Genomic DNA, 18,357 nt, shown 5'->3' with positions numbered 1-18,357 from the left:
ATATATACTTTTGAGAGCTTACAAATAATGCCAGTTAAGTACACAAGACAACTGGGTCAGTGAAGATGGCTCCATAAGTAAATCACTGGCTGCTAAGAGGACCTAATCCCTGGGGCCTACATGATGGAAGGAGAGAACCTTCCCACAAGTTGTCCTCTGACCTACACACACACACACACACACACACACACACACACACACACACCCCACACACAAAGAAATGTAATAAAACTTAAAATACACAAGACCATTAATTCAACATCTAAAGGATTTTTTTTCTTCTTCAAATAATCAATTGAATATCTATAAGCTATTATCTATACACTCTATGTTTACTAACCTGTTCAAGCATGGGCAAAAATGTAAGTTTTTATAAAGTAGGGTCTGTGAGATAAAAAAATTGTTATTAAATATGCCAATATCTTACTTTTATACTATTTTACCTAGTTCAATGTCAAGAATATCAATGTAATAAATTGTATCTTCAGTAATAGCAATGTGTCTAATAAAATGTTTCCATGGCCTACCTGAAAAAAAAAAAGAAACATATACCATCAAATTTACCATCTTACGGCTGGGGGTGTGTGTGTGTGTGACTAGGTCGCAGAGCACTTACCTAGCGTGTGCAAGACCCTGGGTTCAATCACACAACCAAACATTACCCTTTTGGTCTGGGGAGATGACTCGGCATGTAAAGGCAATTGTGGCCAAGCTTGAGGACCTGAGTTTGAGCTCCAGAACTCACATGGTGGGAGGAGAGAACTGACTCCTGCAAGTTGTCCTCTGACCTCCACATGTGTTGCTATTCTCTCTCTGTCTCCCTCTGTCTCTCTCTGTCTCTCTGTCTCTCTGTCTCTGTCTCTGTCTCTCTCCTCTCACGCACACACACACAATGTAAAACAAAATTTTAATTACTATCTTATTCATTTTAAGCATACATTAATTAGTATTAATGATCTACACATTATGCAGCAGATTTTTAGACTTTTTTCATTCTGCAAAACTGAATTCTACATGGTTTAACAGCTCTCTCTCACTCCCTCCATGGTAACTGACTACTCTCTGATCCTATGAATTTGACCATTGATGCTCATATACAAGAATCATGCAGCACTCTTTCTTTGTGACTGGCTTATTTTATCCTCAAGGTTTATGCATGGTGCAGCAGATGACAGGACTGTGTTTTTTATAGCTAAGTAATATTCCATTGTGAGTACACAGTGCAGTCTCTTTATCCATGTCTCAATGGGTACTCTGGTTGTTCCCACTTTTTGGCACTAAACACTGGCACATTAACCTCTCTTTCTGGTCCTGCTTTCAGTTATTTTGGACATGTACCAAGTAATAGTGTCGAAATGGCCAAACTGATTCCGTTTTATTCTAGCTGACTTTTACTCACCCTGTGTTTCTGTTCAGCCTTCCCCAGGCCCCTCCTTATGCTAACTGCACTAGGCAGAAAGGCCCCATGGAGGCTGTACCTGCAGTTTCAGGGAATACATTGTTTCCACAGTACTGGAAAGCTTACAACTAGTCAGGTATAGTGTACTCTCCTAACTACACCTGCAGTTTCAGGGAGTAGTTGTTTCTGCAATACTGGGAAACTTGTTTTTCCTAACTTACAAACTTTTTGCTAACTGAAAACATCTTTGTTAACTGACCTGCCCCTGGTATGATGTAACCATGGTTATTGGCTTTACCCCTGGAATGATGTAATTGTGGTTTTCAGCTTTAAAAACCCTGCTCTGCTTCTCCTCTGGGTTAAGAGTTCTTTTGGGTATTACCCACCTCTTGACAGCCACCTATTAAAGGGACTCTTAATTTGACCATCACTATGTGGCATTCCTCTGTGCCTTGTGCTCACTATTACAGTGTCACTGGTTCATATCATAATTCTGTTTATTATTCATTTGTTTGTTTATTTGAACTTCTGTACTGGTTTCTGTAACAACAGTGCCATTTTTACCAAATTTTCAAAATCTGTATTACATATGTATTTCTGTGTGTAATGGCATGCATGTGGAGGTCAACGGACAGCTTGGGGTCTCTTTTTCCACCGTGAGGGTTCCAGGGGTGAAATTCAGGTCATCGTGCTTGGCAGCTAGTGCCTTTATCCACAAAGCCATCTCACAGGTCCAGTTTTCAAGTGCAAAATTCAGTGACATGAAGAACACTTAAAATGTCTTGCAAACATCAACACTGTAAATTTGTATGACCCCCCCAACTCAAAACCATACCTGTTAAATAGGGACTTCCTATTCCTTTCTGTCCTTTGTGTCTGTTGTACTTTCTATCTCTATGAATTTGTCATTTCTTGGTGCATCGTCTGAGTGAATTGTAGAACACTTGTCCTGTTGTGCCCGACTTTTTTTCACTTAACATGTTTCACAGTGTAGCTTTTATCAGACTTCATTCTTTTTTATTTGTTTTGAGATAGGGTCTCACTATGTAGCCCTGTCTGGCCTGGAACTCTCAGAGATCACAGAGATTCTCTGCCTCCTAAGTGCTAGGATTCAAGGCATGCACCACCATGCCTGGCTTCAGACTTCATATTTTTATATGACCAAATAGTATGCTTTTGCATGTATACTAGCAGTTTGACCACTCCTTCATCTGTTCATGGACACAGGTTGCCCCTACTCTTCAGTTTTGTTTTGTTTTGTTTTGTTTTTGAGTCAGGGCCTCATGTAGTCCAGGCTAGCCTCAAACTTGCCATGTAGCCAAGAGTGACCTTGAAATTCTGATCCTCTTGCCTTCACCTCCAGAATACTTGGATTAGAGGTACCATGGCCATTTAAAAAATATTTTATTTATTTTTATTTTATGTGTGTGAGCGCATCTTTTGCTTGCATGTATGTGAGTGCACCATGTGCATGCAATGCCTATGGAGGCCAGAAGAGGGCATCAGATCCCCTGGAAGTAGAGTTAAGGATGGTTGTTAGCTGCCATGTGGGTGCTGAGAATTGAACTTGGGTCCTCTGCAAGAGAAGTCAGTGTTTTTAACCACTGAGCCTTCTCTCCAGCCCCATGGTCATTTTTAGGCAGTGCTCGTAATTGAACCCAGGGTTTTGTGCATGCTAAACAAGAACTCTACGAACTGAACTACATCCCCAGGTCACACTTTTTGGCTATTTTGAGTACTGTTGCCCTTAAATGTTGATGTACAAGTATATGCCCTATTCTTGCTTTCAGTTACTTTGGGGACTTAGACAGGAGTATGGCTTGGGGCCTGTCCTGTTTTCATTGCTGTTGCTGTGAGAAAATATCCTGACAAAAAGCAACTTAGGGAAGAAAGTTTATTTAATTCACAATTCCAGGTTATAGTCTGTCATGTGAAGTCACAGCAGCAGGAGTGTGAGACAGCTGGTCATGCCCCACCACAGTCAAGAGCAGAGGGAATGAATGGATGCTTGCATGCTTACTTCCCTGCTTGTCAGCTCTGTTTCTATATGCCGATACAGTTCAGGACCACCTGCCTGGGGAATGGTGCTGCCTATGGTAGGGAGGTCTTCCCATATCAGTTAACAAAACACTCTCTAACAGACATGCCCACAGACCAACTCAGTGGAAACAACTCCTCCTTATAACTCTCTTCCCAAGTGGTTCTAGGTTGTGTGAAACTGAAAGTTAAAGCTGACCAACACAGGCATTTGAATCCATCAATAAGAAGGTGCCAAATGGCCCACTTCCCTAACTCCAGCTATGCATCAATGACACTGACAAATGTTTGCACTGAATGCCATATACACATTATATATGCAAGACCTCCATAGCCCAGGCTGGCCTTCAACTCAATTTGTAGCCAAGAAAAACCTTGAATTCCTGATCTCCTCTCTCTACTTGTTGAGTGCAGGAATTACAGGCATGCACTACCATGCCTGATTTTATTCAGTGGTGGGGACTGAACCCAGGACTTCATGCATGCTATGCCAGCACTCTACCAACTGAGCTACATCCTTAGTCCTGCACTGGATGTCTTTAGGATATTGTCTCCCTCTTGAACTATTCAGCTGTGGCTAGGAATCATGTGTTCCCATGTAGGGTACAGCAGAGGCGGGGAAGACTTGAATGAATATGAAAGAATATGAATGGGGTGAACTGCAAACAACACTCAAGTCTAAGGACAAAAGCAGCCATGAGAGAGCAGGGAGATGGCTCAGGGGGTGAAGCACTTGCCATGCAACCATGAAGACCAGAGTTTGAATGCTTAGACCCTGCATGAAACACCAAGTGGGCTTGGTGACATCCCTGTAATCCAAGTATACAGGAGGTGGAGACGGGGAATCCTAAAAGCAAGTTTGCTAGCCAAACTGGCTGAAATGGTGAGCTGTGAATTCAAGTCAAAGACCCTCTCTCAATATATAATGTGGAGGCCAGGCATGGTGGCACACACCTTTAATCCCCACACTTGGAAGGCAGAGGCAGGCAGGTCTCTGTGAGTACAAGGCCAGCCTGGTCTACATAGGGCCAGCCAAAGCTACATAATGAGTGGAGAGCAATCAAGGAAAGTAACTGATATTAACCTCATACCTCCACAGGCACACACACAGGTGCACATGCACCTGTACACATATGTGTGCCTGTGAACACACATTCACATATGCAGGCATAATACACACAGGCATATGCAAAAAATAGTGACCATGAGTAAGTTAATATGAAACTATCATTGTATCAGACACATACATGTTGCTCAGTTAGTAAATGCTGGATGAATAATAAATTGGAGTTTTAGTAAGCACTCTGTTGGTTTGATGTACTGCAGGCCTTGTGTGATGAAAGCTTGGCCCCTGGCTGGTTCAGTTATTAGACGGTGGGGGAAACTTTTGGAGGTGGAGCCTAGTGGGAGGGAATAGCTTTCTGGGAATGTGCTTTAAAAATGTACATCTATTCAGCAGCAATAATACATTTTAGGATTATAACATACAGTGAAAAAAAGAAATTTCTCAGTGTTTTCAAATTCCTGACATGTTACTCTTTGAGGTTCAGAGACAGTAAATCAGTATTCCTAGGAATTCTCAGAAAGTTCAAAATTATGATTATTTTAAACATACTTCTAACAACCTTTACACTATTATTTGAATAGCTAAAATTCTTTTTAAAAAAGTTTTATGTGTATGAGTGTATTGCCTCCATGTAAGTAAGTGCACTTGTGTTGTGCAATGCCTGTAGAAGTCAAAGAGGACATTGGATCCTCTGGAACTGGAGTTACAGATGGTTGTTAAGGGCCATGTGTTTGCTGGGAATTGAACCTGGATCCTCTGAAAAAGCAGAAAGTGCTCTTAACTGCTGAGACATCTCTCCAGGCTGAATAGCTAAAATTCTTGTTTAAAGAATACAATACATTAAGCACATCTATTAGTACTTACAAAGAACAGAGAACGACAGAAATATTCCAACAATGGAAAGCATAGTTTAAGATTCTGATTCTGAGGAGTGCGTTTTGAAGGGGCTTCCTTGCCCTCTGCTTCCCCTCTGCCTCCTGGCCACCTTGAAAGGAGCAGCTCTCCTCTGTCATGTGCTTCTGGTATGATGTGTCACCTCATCAGAGGCTGAGGGAGCATAGATAAAACTTCTGAAACCATGAGCCAAAAGCTAAATCTTTCCAGCCTTTACATTGTCTCAGGTGTTTTAGTACCATGCTACAAGCTCAGTAGCATATGCGATAACTGACTTTCTTAAACTTTTACTTATTTAAATTATCCAGTGTTTCAATAATTCACATTTCTTCTACTGTACCCACAAAAAGATGATTTCATTTGAGAATCTCAAAGAAAGCTTTATGCTTGAGGGTGCAGCCTCTGGAGACAGACTGGGCTTTAATTTTATGTCCACTCTCACCTGGCTTGAGTATCCGTGTATAAATTTTTTGCTGTGCTTAGACTTGTGTTCTCATCTGTATCATGGGGCTGGAGCTGTAATTTGTTTTGTAGGAATGTTTGTGAAGATCAGTGGGAGTAGTGGAGGTGAGGAGCACATCCGGGTGTTTGGACACTCAGCTCTTGATTTTCAAGGGTTTTGTTGTTGTTTATTTATCTTTTTAGTTTTTCTTATTGTTGCTTTCATTTTTAATTTTAAGATTTTTTTTTGCATTTATGTGTATGTCTGTGTGTGACTATGCACTTGTGCATGCAGATGCCTGGGGAGGCCAGAAGAGGGCAGCACCCACATCTAACAGCTCACAACCACCTCTAACTTCAGCTCCAGGGAATCCAACACCCTGTTCTGGACTCCCTGGGCACCTACACATGAGGCACACACAGACACACAGATACACAAATAAAAATTTCTAAATTGAAAACTAAGGAAAGAAAGTTTCTGTCTTCTCTCACTTTTCTGTGAGCTTCCATCCAATTACCACTCTCATAATTAGGAAGTGTGGATAAGGTCATCTTGGTAGTTTTCTGTTGAATAATTTCTCTGGAAGTTTCCTCTCTGGGGTGCTGGGCCCAGCCCCACCTCCAGTCAGGTTCAATGACCTTGGATGGAGTCATGTAATTATGGGCAAATTGAATTGAGAATCATTCATTCAGCAAGTATTTATTGTTGTTGTTTGGCAGGTTTTTTTTCATGTTTGTTATTTTGGTTTTGAGATATGATCTTAAAATTCTGTGCTTTATTTATTTTTATTTTATGCCTATGAGTGTTTTGCCTGTATGTAACTGCATCTATGCATGCAATGCCCATGGGCCAGGAGAAGGCATCCAATCCCCTAGAAATGGAGTTGTGGATGGTGTATGTGGGTGCTGGGTACCAAACCCAGGTCTCCTTGATACATGATCTTGATCTGTCCCAATCTGTCCTTGAACTTAGAATATAACCCAAGCTGGCCTTGAAACTCTCCTGTTTCTCTTGGTCTGTATCATCATCATACATAGACACAACAAGTGTTTACTGAGCACCTCTGTGTACCAGGCACACTGTTATAAACACCTGAGATATGTCCCTGAAAATTCGTGCAACTGAAGTTATAAAGAGGGGCAGAAAGGGGACAAGGTTGGGGAGCCACTGAACTCAATAGGAAGGGCCTTGAAGGCAGGAACTTTGGTGTTCATCTTTGAGTCCCTAGAGTCACCCCACCGTGCTTGTTGAATAACTGAACATTCATCTTTCCCTAGGTTCATTTCCATCTGATCTCTTCTGTCACAAGTGCCTGTTACTGTGCTTGGCACCCAGTAGGTGCTCGGTACACAGCAGATCAATGCATGAGTACATTTTCAAAAATCCTATTCTTTATTTGTTCCAGGAACCCAAGTCTTCAGAATATCACACTGATAACATTCATGAATTCCTACAAATAAACACGTAGGTTGGCTTCATCTAGCAAAGGGTAGCTGGACAGGCATTTCGCAGGCCAGGGTTCCCTGTAGACACCCTAATAGGCAGCAGCCGCCACGAAGAGGCCGTGGGTTCCTGTGAGCAAGCAGGGCTCGCCCCGCCTCTGCGCGCAGCCGGCTTGGCCCTCCCCTCCTCCTCCGCCCACTCTCGCCGCGGTCTCAGGCGGCAGCGGCTTTGTCTCCCTGCTGGTCCCGGTGGCTCCCTCCCCCTAAGAGCTGCTGCTCGCGGAGGAAGCGGTGCGGGAGCTGTCCAGGATCCCGGTGCTGAAAGCCGAGCGCCCATCACCCAGCATCACCATGTAAGGGCCATGCCCAGGGCTCGTCCTGGTGCAGCGCGGACATGGAGGAAGACTTGTTCCAGCTCAGGCAGCTGCCGTGAGTACCGTGGGGGCGAAGGAGAGGCAGGCAGGGTTTCTTTTTAAAAACCGAAAACCTGCAGGGGTGCATCCCTCCTTCGATGGCTTCTTGAATTTAAAGGCAACTATTTCAGGGGAAGGAATTGGGCCTGGAGGAGGCAAGCCATTTTCCTAGCCCAGCAGCCCAGCTTCTGTTTCTCTGATTCAGTTTTTCAGATCTGTCAGAACCTTGCGGGATCCTTGGTGTCGTTTTCTCCCTTTTAAATTTTTCTCCATCCTAAAGAGATTTCGAGGTCTGTGCTGTGAGAACGTGTTGGCTGCTGCTTGGAAATGTGGGCTGAATTGATGGGTGCACAGGATGACATCTGTCCTTTCCAGCCTTTCTCCCATTCTGTGAAATTCCTCATTTTTCTGCAAGGTCTTTTGGAAAGGAATGCTATGCTGTTGCGAACTGCTTTCTAAAAAGCAAGGGTTCCTTCTTAAAGGAGAGGCTGGGCAAAGTCCCTTGTTTATGAAGTGTGTGAATGAGAGGACTGTGCTGTGTGCTGCGGCTGAAACCTCCTGCCTTCTGAATGAAGGGTTTGGGGAACAGCTAGCTGGAGTAAGACTCGAGGTTGGAGGCACCAGGATTACGTCCCCTGAGGACAGGAATTGTTCAGGGATACCAAATTTGCTCCAAGCCTCTGGGAGCAATATTGACAGACGATGGAAAAGACGGGGGCCTTTAGAGAGACAGTTTTTTCCTACCACAAGCAAACGGTGACTTATTAAGCAAATTCCCAGAGTATGAGAGGGGATATTAAAGAGAATATTTTTGGGGTTTCTGTTTTAGTTTTTACATTCACTAGTCACCTGGCTGGATTCCATTTGAATCTGTAATTGTTAGCATGTGTGCATATTCTTGACTTTGAAAATGGTGGCTTTTTTCTTTTCCCTCGAAGCTGCTGAGGAATTCTCCTCCCAAGTGACTTTTAGTGTGACTGATCCGGCTCTCTGAGGTGCTGAGTGCTGAAGGGGGTTGTAATGTTTACTTCTCAACTGGTGTAAAATTCATTTTCATTATACAGTTTTTATTAGTTGAAATTTTATTTTCAGCTTTTATTAATTGATCCATAAATGGCCCAATTTATGATAGCTTTATTTTGCAATGGGAAAGGATAGCTGCTTCTAATACCCTGAAGTCTGCATATGATACACAAAAATATAAGTGTCGATGTGTGACTCCTTCAAGGAAATCATGCCACTGTTGTTGAACACAAACAACATATTCAAAAGCCCAACTGTTACCCCCAAAGAAAAATAATTTTTAAAATAGAAACATAAAATTTGGTACTCAGAATAAGAACTTGTATTGGAACTTCAGTATTACTGCAATGGATTTTCAGACAATGTCAAAACAAGTGAGCTTTGCAAAAGGCTTATGTACATTTGGTTTACTAATAGAGAGAGATGACACTGCCATAGCAATTCTTCCCTTAATTAAAAAAAAAAGAGTAAAAATAAGGAGTTGGTGGTGTGGCTCAGTGGAGCACATGCCTCCCACACATGAGGCCCTTTGTTGCATCCCTAGCACTACTAAATACTATACCAATAAACAGTGAAAATAGGAGGCTTATAAACTTACTTAAATTTAATTAATTTAAGCTGGGTATAGAGACACAACCCTGTAATCCTAGCATTTGGGAGGCTGAGACAGGAGGATCTCAAAGTCTAGGCCAGCCTGAGCTACAGAGTGAGACCATGTCTCAAAAACAACAATAATAATAATTTAATTTTTAATTTGAATATATCACAACTATACAATATTAATATAGTAAATATGGCAGTTTGAAGATAAATATGGGGATGAAAAGTGTCCCTCTTCACAAACCCCAGTCCTGTTCCCCAGAGTGTTTTTTTTTTACTTATTATTCCTGATGTCTTATCAATAGAAGCACATGTAATATTGATTAGAGAGGTTAAATGGTTTACTGTAGCCAAGCATAGTGGTGCATGCCTTTAATCTCAGCACACTTGGGAGGCAGAGGCAGACACATAGATCTCTTTGAGATTGAGGCCAGCCTGGTCTACATAGTGAGTTCCAGGCCAACTGGGGTTACAGGGAGACCCTGTTCTAAAAAAACCAAAAAAAAAAAAAAAGGATTTACTGTTAGAGAATATTGATGATGAGTCAGGCAGACTTGGGTTCAAATCTTGACCCTGTCATGTCCCAGCTGAGCAATGATAAGCAGATCATATTCTCTGGCTGTAACATTAGTATCTTGGAGATAATGGTACAGCTCATGGTATAGCCTGTGGTAAGCATGCATGAGGTTCTAGGTTCAATTCCTGAAGAAACGAATGTTACAGCATTAATTGATTTATATGACTATTATGAATATTAAATGAGATGTGTACTAAACATTTGACAACACAAAGTCAACAAATATTAGCTATTTACTATTGTTATTACACCAGAAACTGATGAAAGGTAATTATATAGGTTCACTATCACCACACTCCCAAAGATTGTTATTTGAAAGTCCCAGGGGCTGATGGCTTAGCAGTTAAGAGTGCTTGCTGCTCCTTCAGATGACTGGAGTTTGAGTCCAGCACCACCCACCAAAAAAGAAATGCAAACAGAACTGATTCAAACTCAACTCAAGCCTCCAAAAGGGTGGCTACATAGGTAAGTTGGTGTGAAGACAGTTTTTGTTTTAACTCCTTTTTGCCTCCTATTCATTTTAAAAGACAACTATGGGGCTGGAGTGTTAGCTGTGTTGGCTGCTCTTCCAGAAGACCTAAGTTAGGATCTCAGCACCCACATCGGGCAGCTCACAACTGTCTGTAACTCCAGTTCCAGGGGATCTGTCACCCTCTCCTGGCCTCCACAGGTACCTGTACACACAGGGACACACACACGCACACACACACACACACACACACACACACACGCATGCATGCACGCATGCACGCACACACACACACACACACACACACACACAAAATAAAATAAAACCTTAAAAAGAAAGCTCCAAACTATGTTTGAATGAAGTCAAAATTAGCCCTGAAATGTGCTGACCTCCATTTATAAAAAAGAATAAGCTAAAAGAAAAAGCTGTGTGAATATGAGTGGGTTACAAATCACGACTCAGATGTTTTTTAAACCAGGCTCTGCATATAGTATGCACAGATTGCAGGCAGCAGATTTCCTGAGAGCAATATGGTTTAAAAAAATTCAGAGCACCTTGCAGAGGGCTGGCAAGAGTGGACTTTGGAACAGACTCGGTCCTGCAGGAGGCTGAGTGTTAACAGATCATAAGCCACTAAGCAGATTGCAGGGGTTGGTGAGGGGACAGGGACAAGGGTGCCTAAGAATGCCATTCTCTCTGCACTCAGAGACCCAATGACCCAGCTCTGGGAGAGCCCAGTTAAGACCACAAATGGCCCTGTTGTTGTCTTGTTGGTCTGCTCAGGGTCAGTCATGTATGGGGGATTTGGGCAGCTGACATTTTGTATGCAGTTCTGCCTTATGGTGTAGCCCTGTGTAAGGCAGATTTCATTAGATGTCTCTTTTCCAGGATGATAATTTATTTCTTTCAATGATGTGGATGGAGTCCAAGGCCTCATGTATGCTACCACCAGGTCACATACCCAGTCCTCTGAAGAGTTTATTTATTTTTGGTACATTTCTTTTTAAATTTTATTTATTTATTTTTTTATTTTTATTTTATGTGTATGAGTGTTATGCCTGCAAGTGTGTAAGTGCACCTGTGTCATGCAGTGCCCACAGAGGACAGAGATAGCATCAGATCCCCCTGGAACTGGAGTTAGCTGCCATGTGGGTGCTGGGATTCAAACCCGGGTCTTCTGCAAGAACAGCCAGTGTTCTCAATTGCTGAGCCATCCCTCCAGCTCCACATTTCATTTTTTTAAAAAATGTGTGTGTGTGTGTGTGTGTGTGTGTGTGTGTGTGTGTGTGTTTCCTACAGAGGCCAGAAGAGGGTATCAGAGTCCAGGAGCTGGAATTACAGGCAGCTGTGAGCCACCTGATACAGGTTCTGGGAACTGAACCTCTGCAAGAAGAGCAAGTGCTGGGGCTGGAGAGATGGTTCAGCGATTAAGAGCACTGACTGCTCTTGCAGAGGACCCAGGTTCAATTCCCAGCACCCACATGGCAGCTATGAACTGTCCTTAACTTCAGTTCCGGGGGAATCCAAAGCCCTCTTCTGACCTCTGCAGCATTGCACAACACGGGTACACTCACATACATGTAGGCAATACACTCAAACACATAAAATAAAAATAATAAATAAAATGTTTTTAAAAAAGAGCAAATGCTGTCAAATGCTGAGCATCGTTCCAGCCCCCAGATGATTTCTTGAAAGCAAGTTTTGCAGAACTTGTGAAATGCAAGGGTTATTTGTGGCCTCTTTGACTGACTCATCCATCCATCCATTCATCCTCTCATTTACTTGTTTACTTGGGTACTGTTCTTGATACAAAGAACTAGATAACTGAACTAGATAGATTGGTCTATGCTTTTAAGGTGCTGCAATCTCTAATATTCCAATATGGTAGCCACTGGCCACATATGGTTATTTAAACTTAAATTATATGATTTACATATGAAATTCTTCATCTAGTATATTATTCTAGTTGCATTTTTGTTTTTGTGATAAAACTCTCTGGCTAAAAGCAGCAGAGGGGAGGAAAGGGTTTATTTCACTGTGTAATTCTAGATCCCAGTCTATCACTGAGGGAAATAAAGGCAGGAACTTGAAGTCAGGCCAGCTCACTATTCCACACAGCGTTACCTCTGCCCAAGGAACTCACTCCTCAGCCAAAGAAGTACAGCAGGGGCCATGGAGGATGCTGCTTGCTGGCTCATGAGCTTTTACTCAGCTATCTTTTTCAAACAGTTCAGCCCATCTCCCTAGGGATGGTACCACCCATAGTGGACTGGGCCCTCCTACATCAATTAACAGTCAAGACAAACCCCTACAGAATTTCCCATGGGTCAATCTGATGTGTGCAGTTCCTTAATTGAGGTTCTCCTTTCAGATGACTGTAGGCTATGTCAAGTTGACAGTTAAAGTGACCATGATAAATATTTACTGTAAACATATAAAATCTTTAAACATCTGTCCTTCCTTCATTTCAAATGCTCACCAAGTTTCACATGGACAGTAGCTACCTGTGGCTAGTGGTTACCATCGTGGGCAGTATAAATCTAGAATCTTTCCATAACTGGGATCATTTCCCAAGTTTTGCTGTGCAGTCCTGGTCTGGGAGAAGTGTCCTGGTTAAGTTTTGGTTGTCAACTTCACACAAGCGGGAAGAGGGAACCTCAGTCCTCATTTGAGGCATTTCCGCTAGCAGATTGGCCTGTGGGCATGTCTATGAGACATTTTCTTGATCGTTGAGTGATGTGGGGGGCAGGTTATCCTGAGTCGTATAAGAAAGCAGGGTGAGCACAGGCCAGAGGAGTAAGCCAGTAAGCAGTGTTCCTCTATGGTCTGTGCTTCAGCTCCTGCCTCCAGGTTCCTGTTTCAGTTCTTTCAATGATGAACTTTGTTCAAGACATGTAAGCCAAAAATACTCTCTCCTCAAATTGGTTTTGGTCAGAGTGTTTTGCCATTGCACTAGAAAGAAGTAGAGCAATGTTGTTGGACACATGAGAGAACTGTTTTAAATGTTCTTACGGTCTAGCTTGTGCAAGGAGCCTGGTTCTAGATGGAAAAGGGGGGCAATCAGGGAGAACGTCCCTGTTCCTGAGGAGGGACATGAGCTGAGCTTCCAGAGATGTGTAGGAGCTGTCCAGAGAAAAGATATAGATATAGAATATTCCAGAAAGGCCTGGTTTTTATGAGTAAAGGCCCTGAAGTTGGAAGAGCTTCATGTGCTTCAAAGTGGGTCAATGGAGCATGATGAGTAGGGGAAAACCTCAGGGGGCAGGGCACCCAGGCTTTACAGTATGCTGTGAAAAGTTTGGACTTCGTCCTGCATTGGCCCTATCCACTTTATCTTTCTTATATATCCCATCTTCATGATTGAGCTATGTCTGACACTTCAGTAACTTCTGCTGGGCTCAACCAATGACTGAGGTAAAATGGGGATCTAAGTTAGGCAGTGTTGTGTTCAAGTCCTGCGTCTGATCCTTACCACTGAGTTGGCCTTTGGCCAGTAACTTCATCTCCTCAAGGCTAAGGTGCTCACCTGTGAAGTTGGCAGTGTGCCTGCCTCTGCACAGTTGGCCTGTTGTCAGGCAGGGAACGGTGGTTGAGCACTGGGGCTCCTAGAGTGGACTCAACGAATGTGGTTGGTGTTGCTTGATTTTCTCTGCTCTGGATTGGTTGGTTCTCTGCTCCTTGATTAGTAAAGCACCTGGGAGTTACAGCCTCCTCTGCAGGGTCAACTGAAGTAGTGTGAAAGTATATGGCTGAGCTTGAATTCTTTTTTTAAATAAAGATTTATTTAATGTGTATGTGTGTGTGCCTGCATGAGTTTTATTGTACCACATGTATGCAGGATCCTGCAGAGGCCAGAAGAGGGTGTCAGATCCCCAGGAGCTGGAGTTACAGGTGGCTGTGACCAGCCTGACAATGTGGGTGCTGGGAATTGAACTCAGGACCCCTGGATAAGAACTAAACACTCTTAACACCCTCTTAACCTCAGAGCCTTCTCTCTAGCCCTTGAACTTGAATTTTTGTTGGTTTTTTTTTTTTTTTTTTTGTATTTTGATACAGGCTCTTATTGTGTAGCCCTGACTAGCTTGGAACTTGCTATGTAGGCTAGACTGGCTTTGAACTCACAGAGATCCACCTGTCTCTGCCTCCTGAGTTCTGGGATTAGAGGTATGCTCTGCGACGCTTGGCTGACTGGAGCTTTGGATTGCTCTTCTCTCAGTCTCCCCCACTAAGGTGCGCCCACCCCTCCATTCCATTCAGGCTAAATCTTTGGAGCCAACTTTGAATTTTCTTTCTCTCACACACACCACTTTCAATTCTTCAGAAAATCTTGCAGCTCAGCTTCATGGGGCACCCCAGCCTCTTCTCTCTATTTCCATCGCAATCCCAAGGGCAAGTCCTCACCATTCTCAGCAGGACTGATCTCCTTGCTGGCTTCAGCACTCCTGCCCTTGCCTCCTAACAGCCTATACTCAACACAGCAGCCAGATGGATTTTTTAAAAATGTGTGTCTGTGTGTCCACGTGTTTGTATGTGTACCACCTGAGTGCAATGCCTACAGAAGTCAGAAGAGAGTGTTAGATCCCCCTAAAGCTGGAGTTTCCGGTGGTTGTGCGCTATCATGTGGGTGTTAGGTATTAAACTCTGGTCCTCTCTAGAGCAGCAAGTGCTATTAACTGCTGAGCTGTTTCTCCAGTCCCAGAGGGTTTTTTTAAAATAAAATCAGATCATGTCCCTCTCCTACTCAAAACCCTCCCATGGCCCTATGATCTTTGACTCATCCACACTCCCTCCCACAACACCCTATGCAACTGCATCCCTCTTTTCATACACTAAATGACTGCCATAAACCCTCAAACAAACAACAAAAAACCAAGCCAGAAAATGCAGGTGATAAGACCCTGTAGAGACCACAGTTCTTGCACACTGTTGGTTGGAGTGTGAAATGCTGTGGCTGCTGTGACGTAGAACGTGGTGGTGCATCAAAAACAGAATTCTACATGATCTAGAAATCTCACTGCTGAGCATGCAACCAGTGGTCTATATTTGTAGACCCAACCAACGGCAGATTCAAAATACTTAGAAAAAAATTGTGTCTGTACTGAATACATGCTTTATTGTCACTATTCTCTGAACAATACAGTTAACTATTTCCACAGTGTTTACCTGTGTTCAGGATTATAAGTCATTTAGGGATGCGTTAGCGTGTGCAGGAGGATGCATGTAGGTTTTGTGCAAATGAGCCAGTCATAAAAGGACAGACACTTATGAAGCTCCTTGCATGATGTACCTAGAGTGGTTATGTTTGTGGAGACACAAAGCCAAAGGGAGGTTGCCAGGGAGTCATGGGAAAAGGGGTGGGAAGCAGTATTTATTGGGCACAGAGTTTCGGTTTTGTAAGATGGAAAGAACTTCGGAGCTGGATGCTGTTGGCAGCTGCATCACGCTGTAAGCAGAGCTCAATGCCACAGAACCATGCTCTGAAAAATGCTTAAGATGAGAAGTTTTTCCTTTGTTTTGGAGACAGAGTCTCACATGGCCCAGGTTTGCCTTGAACTCCAGTCTCTGCCTCCTGGGTGCTGGAATTATAGGTTCACACCATCACACAGGCAAGGTGATAAATTTTGTTACCAATATTTTGCCATAATTGAAGAAAAAAGCAGCTCCCATCCATCTTCCAAGGATACTATTGAACCTTTTCCTTTCCACAGCATTTATTGTTCTCGAAAACATTTATTACATCCATTTGTGTGTGTATGTGTGTGTGTGTGTGTGTGGGTGAGAGAGATGGAGACAGAGAGAGAGAGAGAGAGAGAGAGAGAGAGAGAGAGAGATGCACACACATGTGCATATATGGAGGTCACAGGACAACTTTCATGAGTTGATTCTCTCCTTCCACCATATGGGGCCCAGGGATGGAACTCTGGTTGTCAGGCTTGGCTACAAGCTCCTTCATCTGCTGAGCTGTCTCGCTGGCCCAGATTCCTTTCCTCACACTCCTGTTTCTCCAGCTCCCTTAACTAAGGCAGGGAAGTTGGGAGAATGGAAGTTTGACTTATTGACAACACTGGGCGTGGTGGTGTGCACCTTTAATCCTGGCCCTCGGGAGGCAGAAGCAGGTGGATCTCAGAGATCAAGGCCAGCCTGGTCCACGTAGTGACTTTCAGGTGGGCTGGGACTAGGGAGACCCTGTCAAAAAAAAGAGATTTTGACAAAATCTGTATGCATTTGCAGTGCAATGTATAGCATACTGCCTAAAAAAGGCACACATTGCTATATAGTGAAATAAAGATCATTCTTCATAATTAACACCTATGCTTATTTTTAAAAATATTTTTGTGTTAAGAACATGGAAAACCTAATCTCAGCCATCTTCAGGTGCACAATATGTTGCTGTTCATCACAGGCAGTCTATTGGATAAAAGATCCTCCTGTCTAATTGAAATGTATCCATTCTGACTCCCATCCCCTGTCCCCTGGCATCCTCTTTATTTCTATGAGTTTAACTTTCAGATTCCACGTGCTGGTGAGATTCTGTATTGGCTTTTCCATACCTGGTTTATTTCACTTAAAATAATGCCCTTTGGGTTCAGTCATGTTGATGAAAATGACAGTGTTCTATCTTTTTAATGATTGAATGGTATTCCATTATGTACATCTGTTGTATTTTCTTTACCCATCCACTGATGACCATACAGGTTGAGTCCATGTTTCTGCCATTGTGAGTGATACTTCAATGATTATATGACTACTGTTCTTGAAATTGTCCCATGTAAACTGTTTGGACCCAGGTAAACCTGGAAAGGATTTGTGTTTGAATTTTAGAGGCACTAGAAATAGGTTCTGTTTGGGGAGCCCTCTGGATGGAGGCACAGGAGCAGCCTCCTGAGAGAGCACCTGCTGGCACACCTCTGAGACTCACTGAGGCAAAGTGGGGAGTCCCTGTCTAAGAAGCAGTCATCTATTCTAAACAAGTAGAGTCACTCTGGTGGCCAGAGCATCTAGGGGGAACCCCCACAGTGCCTCAGACCTTGGACTCAAGTTTGTTCACATCTTCCACTTTAAACACTTGCATTCCACTCTGAGTGTGGACTCAAGGCTTAGAGGAATGGTATGGGGAAGGAAAATCTTGCAAAGAGGCCCTGGGCTGAGTGGCATAAGTTCTTAGGAATGGTTGTTCCAGGGCCCTCTGGTCTGGAGAATGATGTTATAGCCCTAGTCTGGACTAAAAGAATTCTGCAGATGAGGGCTGGGAGTGTGGTTCAGGGATAAAGCACTTGCCTACAATACACAGACCCAGAGTTCTGTGACAAGCACCACACACCCCAAAGGAATTATGCAAATGTGCAAATGTGCATATAGAATCTCAGGCCATTTAATTTAATCTTCTGGGAGAAGAAGGTGTCCCTCAATCACTGTTAAGGCCATTTCAGCTCTGAAACACTGGTTATAAGTTCTCTACATTTTAAAATTTAAATGTTTATTTAAATATTTAGGTGTGTGTGTGTGTGTGTGTGTGTGTGTGTGTGTGTGCATATGTGGAGGTCAGAAGACAACATATAGGAGTCTGTTCTCTCCTTCCACCATGTGGGTTCCAGGGATTGACTGAGGTTGTCAAGCTTGGCAGCAAGCACCTTTGCCCATTATTGAGCCATCTTGCCAGCCCTGGTTGTAAGCCTTCTAGATGGGTGTACCTGGTACCATTCTGAATTATGGAGATTGTTTTTGCATTATTATTAATAGCTTCTCTTCTGCTCTTTAATCCAGATGTGTTGGCAAGCTTTGCATCTTCCTGGCAAAATTACCTAAGACAAACAACCTGAAAACAGGGAAGATTTATTTATGTTGACTCTGCTTTTTGGCTGTGGTTGGTTAGCTCTGTTGTCTTGGGACTGTGGTGAGGCAACACATCTTGATAGCAGGAACCCATTGCAGAGAAAACTGCTCACTTGAGGACAGCCAGGAAGCAAAGAGAGAGAGAAAGGGATATATATATAT

At 43.1% G+C, this 18,357-nt stretch overlaps 1 protein-coding gene across 2 annotated transcripts in view; it reads left to right on the top strand.

Moving 5' to 3' along the window:
• The first annotated feature begins 7,463 nt into the window (after positions 1-7,463).
• Svop (SV2 related protein) overlaps positions 7,464-18,357 on the top strand; it is a 91,991-nt gene continuing 81,097 nt past the window's right edge. For both annotated transcript variants that reach the window (XM_008848957.1, XM_008848958.2), the window contains exon 1: positions 7,464-7,709. In XM_008848957.1, coding sequence (XP_008847179.1) covers positions 7,675-7,709 — 35 coding nt within the window. In that variant the 5' untranslated portion in view covers positions 7,464-7,674. The remainder of the gene's footprint in view (positions 7,710-18,357) is intronic.

This window comes from Nannospalax galili, unplaced genomic scaffold (assembly GCF_000622305.1).
Source record: "Nannospalax galili isolate Female #2095 unplaced genomic scaffold, S.galili_v1.0 scaffold103, whole genome shotgun sequence".
NCBI classification, from domain to species: domain Eukaryota; kingdom Metazoa; phylum Chordata; class Mammalia; order Rodentia; family Spalacidae; genus Nannospalax; species Nannospalax galili.
This window is presented reverse-complemented; position numbering and strand designations above follow the sequence as displayed.